The sequence below is a fragment of the Patagioenas fasciata genome, chromosome 2, assembly GCF_037038585.1.
Source record: "Patagioenas fasciata isolate bPatFas1 chromosome 2, bPatFas1.hap1, whole genome shotgun sequence".
In the NCBI taxonomy this organism is placed as follows: domain Eukaryota; kingdom Metazoa; phylum Chordata; class Aves; order Columbiformes; family Columbidae; genus Patagioenas; species Patagioenas fasciata.
This window is the reverse complement of record NC_092521.1, coordinates 42,494,185-42,513,229: the sequence shown is the minus strand read 5'-3', so window position 1 is coordinate 42,513,229 and position 19,045 is coordinate 42,494,185. Positions and strand designations below refer to the sequence as shown.

At 38.2% G+C, this 19,045-nt stretch overlaps 1 protein-coding gene across 3 annotated transcripts; it reads right to left on the bottom strand.

Annotated features, from left to right (window-relative positions):
- Positions 1-5,234: 5,234 nt before the first annotated feature.
- Positions 5,235-18,857, bottom strand: LYPLA1 (lysophospholipase 1). Of its 3 annotated transcripts, none has more exons than XM_065832893.2 (9): positions 18,706-18,857; positions 18,127-18,158; positions 15,074-15,139; positions 13,555-13,602; positions 12,581-12,651; positions 11,829-11,902; positions 11,027-11,128; positions 10,267-10,443; positions 5,235-8,795 (listed from the first exon to the last, which is right to left on the bottom strand). In XM_065832893.2, the coding sequence occupies exons 1-9, from the start codon at positions 18,772-18,774 to the stop codon at positions 8,742-8,744; spliced, it is 693 nt and encodes a 230-aa protein (XP_065688965.1). In that variant the 5' UTR covers positions 18,775-18,857; the 3' UTR covers positions 5,235-8,741. The 3 variants fall into 3 exon arrangements, with proteins under 3 accessions (XP_065688965.1, XP_065688968.1, XP_065688967.1); XM_065832896.2 differs by lacking the exon at positions 18,706-18,857 and adding an exon at positions 18,535-18,585; XM_065832895.2 differs by lacking the exon at positions 18,706-18,857 and adding an exon at positions 18,496-18,516.
- Positions 18,858-19,045: the final 188 nt, after the last annotated feature.

Here is a 19,045-nt window from a genome sequence, read left to right as displayed (position 1 = left end):
GCCAGGCAGCGCGCGTTGAGCGCCGGCCGCAGGAGCCAGGCAGCGCTGCTACAGGCCGAGAACATCGGCGCGGGGGCGGCCCGGGACGCGGGCGGCAGCGACAGGCGGTGGGGGCGCGCTGCGTGGGTGAGTCTCGCCCGTCCTCCCAAAAAGCCCAACACCAGTACGACTAAACGTTCTGACCTCTTGCAGTGCCTCACCCTCTGCCTGCGCGTACCACGCGTAAATCACGGCAAAATGTGGCACCAGCAACTCGTTTCCTGCGTTCAAGCTTTTCTTCAGCCGTCGGAAGGCTCGGAATAACTCTGATTTTGTTAGCTTTAAGAGGATGGAAAATTCTCTCTCACCTGTAATTGAAAAGGTGCCTTTTTAAGTCTATCTCTAAATAGCTACTTTTGTATAAAATGGATCGAGGATTTCAAATTGTAATTTTACAGTCCGTTCAGGATTTACAAGCTCAGAGTCAGCACAAGAGTTGTAGATAAACTTCATTACACTCTAATCTGCTACAGCACTTCCATGTCTTAAAGCAGCCTAAATCTTGTTCCAGTGAGACACACGCTGTATATAAAGTTTCACGAATTTATAATATGCACCATCAATGAAATTCTGTTCATGAAGAGTTACATGCCCTTGTTACTGTCATTTGCTGTTGAAAAAAAAGGAACAGCATAATTAAACTGTAAAATAAAAGCATTTACTTCAAGAAAATGGTAGGCATATCTGAAGGTTACAGAAAGATTGCATGAAGATAATCTCTTACTAAGATGCAGGAAGGCGCTTAAACATCCTTCTGGAATCTATTAGTGAGTAGTCTAATGCTGTGGCTGCCTGAGTTGTAAACTGAGGACTCTAAAATATGTACATTTTGGAGAAGAGGCAAGAGGCATTTTCCTTGAAATGACACTGAAGGACATGATTACAGCAAGAATCACTGCTGCACTTCTGTGTCGTGTACTTTGCAGCAAGGCTGTCCTGTGTTTTGGAGCCATGTAGAGACAGGTGCTTTTCAGGTGCTCCTACGTATTGCTCAGTGCACACAATGGTCGCAGCGTCTGCCAGCTGAAATGCCTGCACATACACTGATAAGCAGCAGTCAAAATTATTTAGGAGCTACATAGGATCTTCCCACAGGTAAGATTTGGGCCACGGACTGGACAAGCACCACAATATTTAAGGGATTGTGCCAGTTCGGGTTAAATTCCATTTTGTCTAGATGCAGTAACCTAGTACCTGAGTGTAAATAAGATGCTAACCTCAAATGAAATTTCTCATCATGTTTCCCCACAACCACACCAATGATAAAAGCAATACAGGGTGTTGGCAGCTGAGAGTTATTGCTATGCTGTATCATAAACACGCTTGTACGTGTTCTACAGCAGGTGCAATTTAGGTCAGGGATAATGCTATCAGAAAACTAGAAACCTTAAATCAGTCAGCATGGTTAGTTTGAATATATTTATGTTCGGGAATGAAGTCTTCCAGTATTAATGTCTTCAAAAAAATGTAGTTCAACACCTTCATTGGAAATGCATTGAAAGAGGTAAAAAAATGAAGATGAAATCTATTAACATCCAAAATGTATCAGGTAAGGAAATAATAAAAAGTAAATTAAATGCTATAACAGCACTTATAAAAGGCCTGCTGCTGGACTGTAGTGGAACACATACTTCTTTAACATCTAAGCTAATAAAAGCAGCATCAGAAATATTTCAGTAGGGAAATCAAAGATTAACCAGATGGTAATCCATATCCTTTTTCTGCAAATTGATGCAGTAAAATAAAATACAGCTCACACTATTTGCACTGTATGCTACAATATCTGCATGATACTCAATTAACTGAACAAGTACTAACCAGATTCTTTATATTAGCTGCTCTATCATCTTTAGGACAACAATTCCTTATTGCAAAGAAATACACAGCACTCTCTGTGGTTGTTATCTTTTAGCTGGCTCTAAACCAAGCTGCTTTGTACAGCATCAATCTCTTCTATAATATGCCACTCTAAGTCCAAAGAATAACAGGAGAGGGAAGAGACTAAACAAGTTAAACTATGCAACCTTTTCCCCTGTAGCTTCTTCCTCCTAAATAAAGCCCTTAGAAAGAATAACACACCATTTGTTACACTGCATTCTCACAATTTTTTTTGCAACATTTTCTAAAGGGTATCATACACCTGCTGCTGCAAAGAGCCTGTGTCTGACTCGCTAGAGCCTGTCATCTGCTGGACCACAGGACCTTTCACAACACTAACACTTCCTAGGCATAGATGGCTCTTCTAAGGGGGTGCACATATGAGATCTTGTAGCATTTACTGACTAGTCTCATTTGATATGAGAGAGCATCTAGAGAAAGTAGAATCATAGAATCATTTTGGTTGGAAAAGACCTTTAAGACCACCAGGTCCAACCATTAACCTAACACTGCCAAGTTCACCACTACACCATGTCCCTAAGTGCTGCATCTGTACATCCTTCAAACACCTCTAGGGATGATGACTCCACCACTTTGCTGGGCAGTTGGTTCCAATGCCTGACAACCCTTTCCATGAAGAAATTTTTCCTAATATCCAATCTAAACCTCCCCTGGCACAACTTGAGGCCATTTCCTCTTGTCCTGTCAATGGCTACTTGGGAGAAGCGACCAACCTCCTCCATGTTACAGCCTCCTTTCAGGTAGCTGTAGACAGTGATAAGGTCTCCCCTCACTCTCCTTTTCTCCAAGCTAAATTTCGGGGGTGCAAACAGCAGCACACACAAAATTTGTAGTGAAGCATCCCCGAACTTCTATCAAGGTACTTAAAATCCTCCATTTCCATTCTCTAATCAAGTGTTAACAGAACTATGCAAAATCTAAAATTCACAGTTCTCCGAAAGGTTTTATATAACCGTGTGTTACACCCATTATGCCTCTCCTCTTTATTTGAGCTCTCAGTGTAAGAATGACTTATTTCTACCAAAACAGAATTTCAACTCAGCCAACTGCTCCCTGGCATTGCAGAAGATGCCATGAGTCCAACCACAGATACCTGAGGGCAGCTGTAGCAAATGGGAGCTCTGATTCCTCACAATGGCAAGATTTTCTTCAAAAATTTCTGAAACAGTAACATGCATCTTGATTAGTTGTTTCTATGGTTATACAACTGATGGGTTGGTGGTGTTTTGGTATTTTTATTGTTGTGGGTTGGTGTGTTTTTTCCCTCCCCTCTTCTTCTCCGTTTCCTCACACTAGCTCTAGATTATAATGGTCCAGCCTGAAGTTAGACCAAGTATCATTTTCAAATTCTGGTGTTTGCAGTATGTTATTAAGCTCTTTTCAAAATGTCTTCACTTTTGTGAACTTAGAAGTAGTAACTGGAGGCATTTAAATACAAAAAATATTTAAGGAAATGTTGGTATTTTGCATTTGTTTTTTCTTTTTTTAAGGTCATATTATTAGACTTCTCTACTCTGTAGCAACCTCTACTAACTGTTTTGTACATAGACTGAAAATATTTAAGCCTTTTAATGATTCCCCCAAATAACTGTAAATACTACAACATAGCTAGCAAATAATTTCAAGCAGAAGCTACTTTTAAGAGTTCATTCATATTCACAACCAAGGAACATCCAGATTCCAACTTTTATACTCCATCTGTTAATACAGACATGTGGCCTTTAAAAAAAAGAACTTTGAACTGCCTGTGGGGGAAGCCTTACCTTCTCCACACAGAGAAGCCAAACTTCCTCCTTAGATGCCTGAAGCAAGGTTCACTACACCTCAGCAAACTGGCTAGAAGTATTGAGTTTAACAAGCGTTGCAAAGAAAAAGGAGGCAATGGGTTGCTTTTTTCTAGTAATTGCAACTAAGAGAAAACTACTATCTACTGATTAACTTTGTGGATGTCCATTAAATTATACAAGCACTCTGTTTAAGTCAGCTTTAATCAGCAACATCAAAGGCACTTGTTTCACTCAAAGAGAATTAATAAAATCTGTTAACCCAAAGGCAAACAGTGGTTAACATGAGAGTGGTAAGCAAGGAAAAGAAAAAAATCTGTTCTCATGTTATTATTCTTCAAGGAATCCCATTTCCAAGTTAATCAATAGACATTCTGAAAGTTTCTTGAGCATCACTTTCTTTACTCCCACCACTGGTCTCACACCATATTTGATAAAGTTTAATACAATAATACATCCTAATATTTTCCTATGCTAAGTCTAGGCAAAGTTTCTCTTCACAATTACTTCCTCAGGGATGCCAGGGCCAAAAGTAAATAGAAACTGAACACTACCGTAAAGTTGCCACAATATATTCACATACAGCACTGCACCTGATGTGCATTTCCACACATTCATGAACCTCTAACTGTGCTCCACACTGACTTTTAGACATTGCAGACTATGGATTCAAGCTGCTTTTCAGTTGCTTTAAACTGCTTGAGGGGGAAGGTCTACCTTTATTACATGTACATCCCATTCCCTCCCAAGTTTCCTCAGCATTTCTTCCTATACGGTCTCTAGTTTTCTCTAGGATGCCCCATGCTACATGTACCACTGATTAGCCTCAAGTGTTACAGTTAATCATAAAGAGCATCATGTAACTCCTGACCTGAAAACTGCTTGTTTAACAAATGCATAAAGTGGTATGTATGCTATGCCTAATGTAACTTCAAAGGCTCCCAGATATCGCAGAACCCCCGAGAAAGGTGCAGTAGTACACAGTGAGAAGACTGAGGCTCTTTAGTGTGCTAGAATAAGGCTACCAGAAAATACTTACATTTTTCTACCTTTCAAAATTACTGCAAATTCCAAGAAAACAAGCTAAAATAAAATTAATCCAGGATACGAAAAAAATCAAATCATACTTAGCATTCTCTCAACAAGGTATCAAAACATAAATTGGTGATTTTCTTTTCAGTAATTACAAATCATCATTCTTTTGTATTGTAGTATTATGGATACATTACCATGCAATGCATCTGCAAGCAGCCTGTGAAATGCCCATTTCACAGCACATGAAAGCTTGACTTCTTTCAGGTAAGTATGGAAAAAAGTTGTTAGTACTTTACCAAACAGTGACTGAAATTTATTTCACAATGATAAAAATGGAAAGATTTCACATTTTCCTTACTACAGAAATAACTCCCAAAGTTAAGAGTTCTTATAATAAATAAAATGAGTAAACCAAGTAAATTACATCTTAGATGCTTATATTAAATATAAATGGCTTATACTTCATAACACAAAGACTAAGTGTTCAGTATTTCTTTATAAAATTTAAGATACACAGGCCTTGTACATATGGCTTCATTAACATCTAAAAAATTTGTTCTCGGTCACATTCATCAACACAAACAGCACCTCTACATAAAAGATGCATCCTAATGACTTTGATGAAATACAGTATACTTCATTACAGAGAACATGATTTAATTAACAGTTCTAATACCAGTTGCAGTGTACAGTTATCAATCTACTGTGTTGTAATTATACAAGATAGGAGGATGAGACCAAATCATACAGCCCTCAACACAGTACAGAGCTCAGTATAGGTTTACTTTAAGAATGGCTGGAAGATTGTCTGATAAGACATAACTCAACATCTTTGTTAAAAAGTGGGCAACATATTTCAGCAAGAAGTCAGACTTCTGACTGCACAAAACTGCAGTCAAATTTAAGTACCATTTTGAAATTAAAAATGCATTTTGGGGAAAGTCTAACATTACAAAAAATAAACTTCATTATTGGACAGTTTCAAATTGCAGTTTATGAGGATATGACATTCACATTTAGAATACTGACAGTTCAACTTCTCCATTTTAATAGGATATTATGAAAACTCTTACTCCAGACTGAGCTATCGTTCAGCCTAAAAATACATGCAATTGTGACAACCATTCCAGTATCAAATCACTTCAGGCAGTGAAGAAGTTCAGCTACAAGATCATACACACAGCTTTCCAGCTAGCTGGGAAGCTACAGAAGACAGGAACTCAAAATAGACACTGTGATACTGGAGGAGACAGGATATTTCCTTGAAGTTTCCTCGAGCTTCTGGGCTCTATAACAACCTTCAACTACAACATACTCGTCTACCCCTGAAAAAAAAAAAAAAAAAAGAAACACTGCAGGGGAAGAATTCTTCCTAGAATACAGAAATTCAGAGTAAGTCACAACATTTACTTACATTTACTTTGGTAACACAGCTCTTTGTAGATAAAGCAAACGGCAAAACAACAGTATGAAGAAAATCTTGTTAGGATAGCTGAATATTTGAACAAAGTTAGCACATAAAGCATTTCTGACAAAACATCTGAAAGCATCACTGAGACAACAGTTGAAGCAGACTCGGATTAAAATGTGTAAGCACTAGAAACTGACCACAAGCTGTGAACATAGTTCACCAAACTGAAGAAAGTGTTATGAAGCTAATGCAGAATGAAGTTAGGACTGATCTCATTTTAGCATCTTAGAAATGTTTTAAACTCCTCCTGACAGAAGAAAAAATACGTGAAATGCATGCACAGTCAATTAGAAGTTCAACAAGACAGCTGAACATCATTGAACAATTTACAAACAGAACAAGAAAATAATACAGGAAAAATTAGAAGCTTGTGCAGAACTTTGGAAACATGCCAATATTCAGAGAGTTATCTAGACAACAGGGGAATTAGGATAAATCTAAAATCTAGGAGAAATAACATACAGTTTGCTTACCAAGTTTGCATTTAGCAGGACTGCAAAATTAGCTAATGCAATTTAGGAATGACTCCAAAGTAGGACATAATGTTTTCTCAATAGAACTTTGGCACAACTACAATAAGAGTATTATGGTTTCTTCTGTGAACTAAATTAACTGAAAGACAAATTGGCAGATCTATAGAACAGAATGATTGAGGAAAAAGACTAATTAAACTTCACAGTTAATAGACATGCCCTCCCAATGAGAGATGGAATATCTTAAAGTGTTCCAATACCACCTAGAAAAACATAACCCTTTTAAACTTTACGTATTAAGAGATGTTTAATAATCCAGAGAAACTGGATTAAAAAAGAAAAATAGCTTCCTAAAAATTAAGGTTAATACATACAAAAAAACCCGCTGAAAACCGAGAATTCATACTACGTGAACAAGCCAGATTTCTGGCTGCAGCCCTGTTAAAGAAGGGATATAGAAGTGTAATTCCCCATTTATGTATTTGTGCTGGCAGATGTCTCAGACATAAATCCCTATACACTGTAAGAGGACCACTTGATTAAGATGGGAGAAGAGAAAGTACCTTGAATGCAGGTATAAAGCACAGTTCTGACACAATATATGCAGCCAAAACACAAATTTTTTTCTTGCAAACATATTATAGAACATTGTTATGCAGCATATTATGTAGTAAAAACTGTAGTGTATTTTTTAAAACATTCTTAGTGCGGTGACAACCTCTAACTCTACAGAAGAACAGCTGTTTCAGAAGTAAATTATGGCTCTCAGCTACAAAGACTTGAGTGTGCATTAATTTCTGTAACCCACTGTGTTCTAGAATTTTTGAGCTTCTGAAAGGAGAGACATTCTGCATCTTGTAGATGTACTTTTTTTCCCCACAGTAGGTCTTCATATTCCTAGGCTATACTGATCTAGGGAACTGCAGAATGGTATATTCAAAAATAGACTTCTTTGTTCATTTTCAGAAATAGTCAAGTCTCAACATGCAATAAAAGAAAGTATTAGATGGTATAAATTTCAAGTTATATCTCAATTGCACTTATATTTCTATTAAAAAATAATTCAAATTTGACAACAGCTATGTTGCAGATAAGACTTCAACAATACACGGAACTGCACAGCTGCATTGTTTTCAGTTAGTTACTCCAAAGCAGACAGATAAAACAAAATTATATGCTGGAATTGCTCATGTGAAATACATCAACATTTCCATACAAATGAAAGCTACAAAGACCAAAGCACAAGGTGAATATTCAGTACAGAAATAGGAATTTTTAAACGAAACTCTAATTAATCTTATGCACTTCTTCAGACTTCTGTTCCAAGTCAGCATTTGATGTGAGTTTATAATAATAAAAAAAAAAAAAGATAATAAGTGACAAGCAATGGTCTAACAAGGAATGAGTCCCGTCAGAATTTCCGCAATATCTAGCTATATGAAACAGCTAAAATTGAGGCGGTTTAAAGGTAAGAAATATCTTAGCTGGCTTCTAGCCATTCTAGAACAATGTTTCTTATCTGGAGTAACAATGTATAATACTTAAAGCTTTGTCCTTAGTAACATTTATTCTACCATCATATGCCCATTACGTTACATGTTGTATACTTTATGCATCCATTACATAAAGGAAATGTTTTAATGTGTTTTCAGTGAGTATTAAGAACAAATCATGTCTCAAGTATAACTAAACCAGCCATATTGATGTTGCTCACTTAAATTTAGTTTTTAATTACTTGTACAAATCGTTTAATCAAAAAAATAAAATCAGACATTTTAAAACAGTATGCTTTGGTTGCATTCTGTCATCGTTACCTAGCTGCCTCATTCATACAGTCCCACCAGTGGATGATTAATACTAGAAAGATTTTCATTTGTTGTACATGTGTATTATTCAAACCTCATCCTAAATATAAATTTGCAATACAGTAGTAACACTGCAGGTATAGAAGTAATGCTTCCTATCAGGCATACGAAAAGATTAACACTCTACCACAGTTGATGCTGGTGTATTTATATAGAAGGCTTCTCGCATATCATTTCAGTCTACGGGAGGTAGATGTTTGTCTATGAACTGTTTTACATCCATCATCTCCTGTTTAAAGATAAAAGTATTTATTAGTTGAAGTTCCCTACTAATATATATTCAGCTACACTAAATCAGTGTTTCAACATTTCAGTCATAATAAGCAGCTGGGCTACAAATACTGAGTAATTAGTTACTTGATAAAATCACACCACTTTGCACAGAAGTCAAGGCTGATTACTCTTTAGGCACTATGCACTCAGAAGATGCTAAAATACAAGAAAAAGAGCAAAGACTACTTTTCCTCTCTCTCTTTGAAGTTGAGCAGGCAAGCTACTTATTAAACATCAAGTGATCTGAATAGCACCAGGCTGAGGAGTGACAGGATTTGAATGCAGCAAAGGCCGTAGCTTCATGTATAAACTTTGCAAGTCAGCAGCAGCATGAAAAGCCAGCAGCTCCTCCTCCTAATTGTTCAGTTTCACCTTCAAGATGCTCCCTCCCTTAAGGAAAAGCAATACGGTGAACTACCAATGGAAACCAAGCCACATTAAAAAAAAAAAAAAAAAATTACTTTTTTTTAAACTAAGTCAATGTTGTAAGAAAGAGCACAATTTAATATACTTGTGCAACAACTCAGTGCTATTACTCCCTAAATGCAATACAACTGTGTAAATGTCCCAAAGGGGTTGTCCAAAGGTACAGATCCCACAAGATGAAGCAATCCAAATTAACAAAGTTACTGCTGCTGACAAATAGCAGATCCATTCTTTGCCTCCTCTTCTGTTTCTTGCTTCTACCATATACTTTGTGTGAGTTCTGATGCTTCAGCTCACTACAGCTGCAAAAACTGAAGGCAGCAGCTTTCACCATTTTAGCAAGTTCAAAAAGTTCAAAGACATTTCTGATCAGCTCCAGAGCTGGTATAAGATGAGAGGGCCACAAAGTCACAGACAGAGGGAACCAGTTCACCCCCTTCTGGCAGCAGCAAACCATTACATCAGTTCAGCTGCCTGCTGAGCCAGATCCATAAATCTAAGTTCTGAGGCTGCCTCTTCCACAGCATCAACCCTTGTTCTCCATTCCTTTGATGGCTCCATCTATAGAACTAACAAGATTCTTCTCTCCAAAATACCAAGTTGAATCAATACTGGGAAAGTCTGAGTTCTAATTCAGTGATTTCTTTTTTTGAATAAGCAAATAACAAAAATCAGGGGAAAAAAAGACTATTTTGTAGATCAACTAGCATAGTACCAAAAATACCATCTAATGAGGAAGTTCCCACTAGTCACATAAACTTGCCTTGGATGCTTTTTCAGCCATTCACTCAGTTACTCACTAAAATAAGGCAGTAGCATCAAGCACTTGTTAAAAAAAAAAAAAAAAAAAAAAAAACCACACCAAAAAAAAAAAAACAAAAACAAAAACAAACCAACCAAGCAACAAAACCAACATAAAAAACCCACACCCAATACGTATTTGTTTTGAGGGAAAAAAATAAACCATGCACAGCTAAAACATTGTATATTAAGAAAATTACCTCAATACATGAGCTATGCATCATGCCAGAGTAAGTCCTGAAGGTTACGTTGGCTGGATTTATCATACTCTTTAGCTTCTCAACAGTGAGAGAACCAAACATTAAAGGAACCAACGGGTCACAGTCCCCATGGCACTGAAGAACAGGAATCTCCTTGTTGACACCACTAATAGGACCCTGTTAGGGGCGGAATTGGAGGAGGGAAGAGACAAGACAGTAAACGGAGGTAAGGCTAACATCTTTGAGATAAAATCACCCCATGGCACCAAGCCCTGTAGTCTGACAAAGCAAGTTGAATTCTGAAGGGGAAAAACCACAATGAATAGTCTGCAAGTTCCTTATTAAGTTCTGTGCCTGACAACACATTAAGTTCAAAAACCTAAAATTTTGGCACTAATTATGGAACAGAAAAACATGATTCCTGATACCTGATACTTTCTTTAAATACCTGGTCTCTAGTAAGACAGTGTGTTGAAAATGGAAAAAGTAACAAATAGAAAACTAATCTTCAAGGAAAATTTGCTGTACTCTTTACGTTTCCTAGGAACACCATTTAAGTAGAGACAGCTACTGAGTATTTCCTTATTTTCCCTGCTTGCCAAACTCCAGAAGTCCAGGGCCCTATTTTAAAAACTTCTGAGTTATCAAACAACTGTCAATATTCAGTAATAAAAATGGCCACTAATTCCTGCACAAGATACAATCTTCAAATGCACTCATTCCCCAACTGCAAATAAGCTTACGAAAGAACCATAAATACCTGAGGAAAAGAAGCCCGTAGAGGAAGCCAACAGCTGAGGGCTACAACACCTGCTAATTTTTGTTGTGTTGTAAGAGCTGTATACAATGACAAAGCACCTCCCTATGAGAAACAGATATAGGCATTAGAATGGTGATGGTAATATTCCTTCTAATGTTTGTTTCAAGATCTCTGGTTTTTAATTTAAAGGTGTTTTTCCACTCCAAACTATTACTCCTTAGAACCAGCACTAAAACAGATACTTCTGTACATTTATTATGCTTCACCCCCTTAACTAATTCCATGTGATCGATTAGAAGTAAAACAGCAAATTATCATAACTAACAGCTGGAAAACAAAACAAAAAATAAAATACAGAACTGTCACGACAGTATCAGCACAACTTCAATATTTTAATTTACTTGCACACAGACTAGGGAGCCGGTGTATGGATCAATTAATTAATCTATAAACCTGACTACCACAGAATTTCCCAAATACAACCAAACCATCAAATACCTACCAAATGAAATTAAAAATACTATCAAGATTTTCAAGCAAAGCTATGTAAGTTAGGTGCATATGGACTTTTAAACAGACTATTAATTTTAGTACTTTTTTTCCACATATATGTAATTTTCCAGTGAAGAGTAATTATTTGCATAAAACTAAAAGGCTTAATTTGTTAAGGAAAACTGACATTTTAAAATTTTAGAAGCACCTAACATTAGTTCTTTTCAGTTCAAGTTCCTGGATTTCCCATGTTAGGAAAGCTAGGTTACCTCCATAGAAAAATACACAGTTCTTTCCAATCACACCTTACCTGAGAAAAGCCTCCCAGAATAATTCGATTAGAAGGAATTCCATTTTTTACTTCTTGATCTATCAGTGCTTTAACTACAACATAAATAAAGGCCAGTAGTTAAAAACCACTCTGTTCTATAGAAAGTCTAGAAAAGGAGAGAGACTTTCTCCCTGATGTCAATAGAAAGCTAGTGAAAGAAAATCTAGTCTGCTGTACATTTAAAAGTATCAAAAGATCTAGAGCATGATCAGAAATTCCAGTGCCACTGTACCATTTCCAAAAAGAAAAACATGCAAGTAAGTCTTGCAAAAGCCCCACTACTGGGAAGATGGTATCCTCTTCTAACCACTCAGCATCAGAGGCAGATGCTCATACAGCTCTAACCTACTGTGCTACCCGGAAGCTCTTTAAATAAAAGGACACTGGTTCCCATGTACATTTCATATTTGAGAGTATGAAGTGTTTATGCCAGTGAGCTACTCTATTTACTCATGTAGTTTAAAAAAAAATTAAAACCTCCAACCATAACAAACAAACAAACCCCCACCAAACACAAACAAAACAACCACACCCACCCAAAAAAATCAAACTCAAACAACCCACACACAATGAACAGGGCACTTGGCTAAATTTGATCAGCAATAATACAAGATATACATATTACCTTCCCAAATAATTTTGTCTTTAGAAAATCTGTTTCAGACTTACAATTCATTTTTAAGAATACATGTAAGTACTTTTAAAGACATAAAAAGTACTCCTAAGCATACCATTCTCTGCTGCCTGCTTGATCCCAGCTTCATCTTCCTGTGAATCTGGAGAAAGTCCAATGATATCAAACCTTACAAAAATATCAACAAAAGCATTACTCATTAGAGCATCCATTCCACTTCTTTAAAACACAAATAATAAAATTGGGATATTTTCCAGATAAAAGGGTAGCTGACATTTTATTACAAACCACTCACAGATTACAAGAAACGGTGGACAATCTGTGAGTGTTGCTAAAAGTCTAGAATTAGTCAACAAAGCTTTTCTGAATTTCAATGTCTTCTGTACTTTACTGCAGATTACACAGCTCAGTTTTGATATTTGCTGCAAAAATATCAGCAGGAATTTCAATTTATCCATTTCACATACAATATTAAAAGGCTGTTTGAAGAAATACAGGAAAAATAAAACAAGTTATTTGAGGAAAAATAAACAAAAATAAAAATAAAACAAACAAAAAATAATTAAAAAAACAACAACAAAACAACACAAAAATAAAAACATGAAGAGGACTGGTTTAAGACCACTGAAATCTACCACATTTTTTCTTGTTCTCTATTCAGAATGGATGTTCTAAAGAACAGTTTCTAAATATCCTACCAACCCACCAAATATTACTCATTAGTAGCAATAATATTTCTACATCAATTCCCTACTACTACTATGAATTCATACACAATACAGACTATAGACTATACTTACTAATATACTTACACTAAGAAAAATAAAATGGGCTTTGTATTTTAAGACATAGAGATTAGTCCTGAGGAATAACAATTACCACAGATACAAAAAGAAAACTAGAGCATACTCATTAGAGGCCTTTTAGAACAGAACTAAAGTAAAGTTTTTTATACTCACATGTGCTTAAAACCAGCCATTCGGGTTGTTCACTATTTTTCATTACGAACAATGCGTTCAAACCCCTAGCTATCTTTTGATTAGCATCGTCTGCAATTGAACAAATACTTACCATGATGGCATAGCCATGTTCATGTTCAAAGAAACTGGCATGACTGGTCTAGAAATGAGAATGAACATCACTGACATTAAGATTTATGCTGAAATTTAATAATGCAGATGCAGTTACATAATGAAATTACATACCCCTAATTCTGTCTTATTTTTAAGCCATAATTACCATTAGCTACCTTGTAGCATCTTTTCAATAAATCTCTCTTAAAACCTGCCAGCTCAAACATATTTAATATTCTAGGCTGAACTACCATTCTCTATGGAGAACAAGCAAAGCATCAGTAGTCTGCTTCATATATGTGTATGAATGCATGTACATCATATACATATTTTTATATCTCTATATCTCATTTAGTTATTTCTAAGTAACAGTTATTTATCACAGCCCCACACACACACGCAGTGGGTGAAGGCACCTTCCACAGCAGCATCAGGAAACTCGAGGAAGTAGCCAGACACAGCACAGTGGTGGGTACCAGTCTGGCCATGGGCACTTCTCTCAGCAGCTGAAGCTGCTGAAGCAGCACCTGCCTTCACCACAGGGCTCATGCCCACCCTTGGGCTGCTTTTCAGACACACCAAGGCAACTGTAAGAGACTATGCCATGGATCACATCTGGCGATAGTTTTAATCTACTGAAACCGAGGAAGAGAAGTTATGTGGGGAAAGACTGAAAGAAGACAACGAGCCAAGAGAACAGCAGATATTGCTAAGCTCTTTCGGAATGGCTCAGCAAGTGCAGCCACGTGATAAAAGAAATACATAAATCACAGCCCAGCTAATCAGTAATACACCAAAACATTGCTTATTATCTCCCTATCAACCCTGCTCCACTTCTCACAAGACTGCTGGAGCAAAAGACAATCTCAATTTTGTGTTCAAATAATTTAAGATTATACTTAACTAGTTTTTCCTATCATTAAGTAAATACTAGATAAATCTTAATGCTTTATTTACTGACTTCTGACTCTGTTTAGAAGTATTTCACTTCTCAAATTGCACAAAGGCAGCTCAAATTGCAGTATCTGCTGAAAATATGAATATTCTGTGAGTATTTGAAACTTGCTGTGGATATTGAGGAAATTTCATCTACTGTACACGCCCCTGAGTTTAAGAAGTACGTGTACCTAATGCGAAGTATATTTGATGGTCAGTAAAATATTAAAAAATACTCCTTTTAACAAATGACTGTTGGGGGAAAAAAAAGACAACTATCAACTCAACTCAGTGACAACAAAATCAAAACAATCTAACTTTGCACATAACATTTTCCAAATATGTTTTCAGTCTGAATTAGTAACAAAGACAAAAAATGAATAAAAATGCACTTTTACCATAAGGTAAAACACACAGCAGTTCCTAAAATAGCAGAACATTTAACAGTACCAACATTAGAGTGTTTTTTTAATATAAAAGCAAAATGCAGAGACATCCAAATCCTATTTGACTTAATCTGTTCAAGTGTCTTAATGAGTAACTCTACAGAAAAATGTAAAACAAAAAAAGTTACAACTTACGCATGTGGACAAATGTATTTCACATGGGGGCTTTTGATACCTGCAAGTGCTTCTGACCATCCATGCCTGCCAACAAAAAAGATATTAAATTGCATTTATATTTTGGCTTAGCTCTTATTTCTAAGTTGGTGCAACAGCACAGAGCAAGTGTGAAATATGCTGAATTAAATCAATATAAACACACTTCTAGAAAATTTTTACATCAACTGCAGTATGCTATGAATATAGTACTAAACTTATAAGGTTTGTTCTGCCTCCGAATATTTGTTATATATAGCCAGAGACATTTTATCTAATTTGACTATCACAGTTGCAGCACAGCTGAAGAAATACCACTGTGGCTCCACGCAAAGCCTGCTCTGTATCTGGCTGGTTTATCAACTTGGGGGCTACAACACACAAACACAGTTATCCTGCTTCCAGACAGCTCTGGCCCAGAGGCTGCTTTGCTGCTCCTGTAGAGTTAAAGCAGCTTCTTTCACAATCAGCTTTGCTTTTTCTGAACCAAATTTCTTGATGCAGGAGAGAAGCAAACTGACATCCAAGCTAAATCCACATGGAGCCAACCTAAACAATCAGACCTATTAACTCTGGCTCAGAGTGAATGCTCTCAGATTCAGGCAGTCATGAACACTGCTTCAGATTGCAGGGAGTTTTTTAATCTCAAGCACATGCTGTATGAATGCAGAGAATAACGCAAGATCTGCACAGCATATGAGCCATCAAGTTTCCCGCAAACCAGAAAACTGGAAAACCTAATTTAAATGAATAGCTCCAAATGACTCACTCCAGGGTTCATCTAGACATGAACTGAGCTTCACCCAAATCTGAACCTGTGTAGAACTAATGCCTGTGCCTGCACTTCGCTTTCAAAAACATGCCAGAGTACCTGTATTTCCTGATTTTTCTCATTATTCAGTGTTCCTAACTCATCCACTAGGAAGCTGATGCTAAGCAGAAAGCACCTGTAACAAACTTGTCACTGACACAGCAGAACTAATCAGACCAACACCAGACAAGCCATAAAAGCATGTTGTCTTAGTTTTAATATCACCCTGAAAAGTTAATATATGCTACCTAAATTAAAGACATTTCAAACACACAGACAGCACAGACATTTGAAACACTGGCTGCATATCTCAGCCTACTTCCTGCCAATCCATAAAAACATATACCATTAACAAATTGTGGTTGATAATTCTTGTATATTTGCAGTACCACAGAAGGCCAAATAAAAATCTAAAGGAGAAATAAGACTTTTTTTAGCCAACTATAATGATTAATTTACAAATTTGAAAAGCAATATTGTATGCACATTTAAGCAGACTCTTTAGAACAATCCTCTATTCTGTACCTTTTGTTCAGATTTTGACAAGTATGTACCAATCGTTAAGTGCCATTTATATAGGAACTAAGAAAAAGAACATAACCTCTGTTAGACATTTCTCAGAGTAACAAAATTACAGTTGGTGAACTGAACCAAGTAATTTTAAAAAAATCATGTGAAGTCGAAGAGGTCAGTTTAAACTGTATGAAATTATAAAATTGTTAATTAGTTCTCTTCAAAAAATTATTTTGCAGGTCAGACCTATGGTTTTTTTGAAAAAAAAAATGGCAGTATGTCAAAGGCAGTTTTATGCTAATTTGATCTGCAGTGGACTAGAGGAACAAATACAGCTCAATCATCATATTTCCAGAGGTGTTATAACTTAATGCATATATTTCCAGTGTGCCCAGTGCATTTGCAAGCTTGAAACTGCATCACATTTGTATAAGAAATACAATTTACGCTAGAGAGCAAATCTTTGTGGTTTGTTTTTTTTTGCCAAAACCAACATCAACTTGATTTGGAAGGACTCAAATTCCAAAGACTCAAAAGATTCTGCAATCATTTGCTGAACACGTGGTGCCAAGACACAGGCAGTCCTGCTGCCTCAGCTGCGTGTAACCAGCAGATAATGCAAACAAGGTGGTCAGCACAATAAATAAGAGCAAACATCTCCACTTCCACAATACTGGCAAGTGCAAGGACTTCACTCTTTTTAACTTATTAAATGTCCAGCTTACTTGTGTTTCAAATTTGACAGCTTACCTTTTTTTTTTTTAAGTCCTCCAGAAAAAGTTTGTCTTAAACATTGCAAGTTTCAATCTAGAAGCAACATTCAAACTACACATAAAAAAATGAAGTTCTTAAAAACAATACTACATAATTGCGCTCATAATGAAGGACAATACACAAAGCATTCATGCTTATTTTCAGTATCTAAGTACCAATTCCTTCGAAGCCTTCTACCAAAAAAAGTTTCAACACACTCCTACTTGTTGATTCAATGGTTTTAATGAATGTATGCTTATACCTCGACACACACAAGCTTTAAAGTGAAACATTTTACCACACCTATAACACCTCCCAGAAATTCCCTACTCTTTCTGTTTTTACTCAAATGTGGAAATGACACAAACAAAGCAAACAAGGTAATTCACAGATTGTTCTGAGGTTTTTTTTGAGTCTGAAGACCATATTTCAGAAAGAGAAACCTGTAGACACTAGGTGACTACTTAGGAGTTTGCACAGATGAGTAAGTAAGCCTCGATTTTAATGTGTGGCATACTGAAGAAGAAATCATGGCCTAACTGCACCTCCTAGAAAACCAGCAATCCACTAGTCTGGAAAAAAGAGAAGTCTAGATTTATACAAGCTCAAGAAATAAAAGAAACCCACTCTCAGGGAAGTGAAAGATCAGAAAGCCACAGAGTTATTTTTCCACCAAGTTCAACTCAAGAACAAAAGAGTGAACACATTCAGAACAAATTAGGTAAGTGACAGAAAAGAAAGAAAAAGCTCTTGAGGAGTTACGCTGGGAAATTTTAAATAAATAGCTGCCACCATCATTCAAACACACATGAAGTTTCACCTGTTTTTAGCCACTACAGTCAAGTAAGGGCAAAATAAGAACCTTAAATAACTTTTAACAGCCCATACCTTTAAAACATGCAGCCTTATATTTGAAACGGCAATAACTATTAAATACGCAACAGATCAGAATACGTACCCGGTATCTCCCAGTCCATGAAGAAAAATGACCTAAAGGAAAAAAACAAAATAACAAAAACACCACGGTGGTTTAAGATCACTAAACAATAAACGCAGCCAACCCACGAACCACAGAGCCCCCACAAAATCACACAGAGTTCGAAGCACGACACGACTTTCTCTGAGGAAAACTCCGCTTAGTTCACTTCCCACCCTGCGCTCCCCTCGGCCTCCACGCCGCCATCAGCGGGCGCACCCGCCCTAAGCCGCCACACGGCGCCGCGGGGCCCCCCGCCGACACCGGTGACCTTCCCCGCCAGCGCTGACTGCGGCCGCGAGTGGAGCGGCATCCCAGCCCCGAGCCCTGCGGTACAGTAACAGGGGAGACCTGTCAGCCTGCCCGGGCCGCCCCGCCGTACTCCCTCACCGCCGGGCCTGTAACCGCGGCGTCGCCTTCAGGCCGTGGGGCCGCTGCGGCCGCCCCCACCCGCGGCTGAGGTCACGGCAGAGAACAAAGCGCGGCGGGGGCCGCCACCCGCCAGGGCGGACCCCTGCCCGCCGGCGCCTCCCGGCGGCTCGCACCCCTGCTCGCACTCACGGCAGCCGTCGCCTTCCTGGCGGCCGGAACGATGGCGGGGAGCGGTGCCGACATGTTGTTGCCGCACATACACCGGGCTGCAAGGCGGCCAGCGGGACAGCGGCCAGGAGCGGGGAGGCGGGACGGGCACTGGGCCAAGAGGGCGGGGTGAGGCGGGCGGCGGGCTGGGAGGGGAGGGGCGCGGCGCGGCCAAGAGGGCGGCAGCCGGGGGAGCTGCGACAACTGCGGGTGGGGGAGCGCGCCTGGCGCCCACAGCCCCTCGCCCGCCCGCTCCCCGAGGCCCCGCCCCGCCCCGCCCCGCTCCGCTCCCGGGCAGCCTCCCTGGAGCCGATTGGCTGCC

Coding starts and splice junctions, on each gene's coding strand:
- LYPLA1 (XM_065832893.2), bottom strand. CDS start 18,774: ATGTGCGGCAACAACATGTCGGCACCGCTCCCCGCCATCGTTCCGGCC. Junction 15,140..18,126: donor CATGGACTGGGAGATACCGG/GTACGTATTCTG, acceptor TTTTGTTGGCAG/GCATGGATGGTCAGAAGCAC. Junction 12,652..13,554: donor AACATGGCTATGCCATCATG/GTAAGTATTTGT, acceptor TATTTTTGTAAG/GTTTGATATCATTGGACTTT.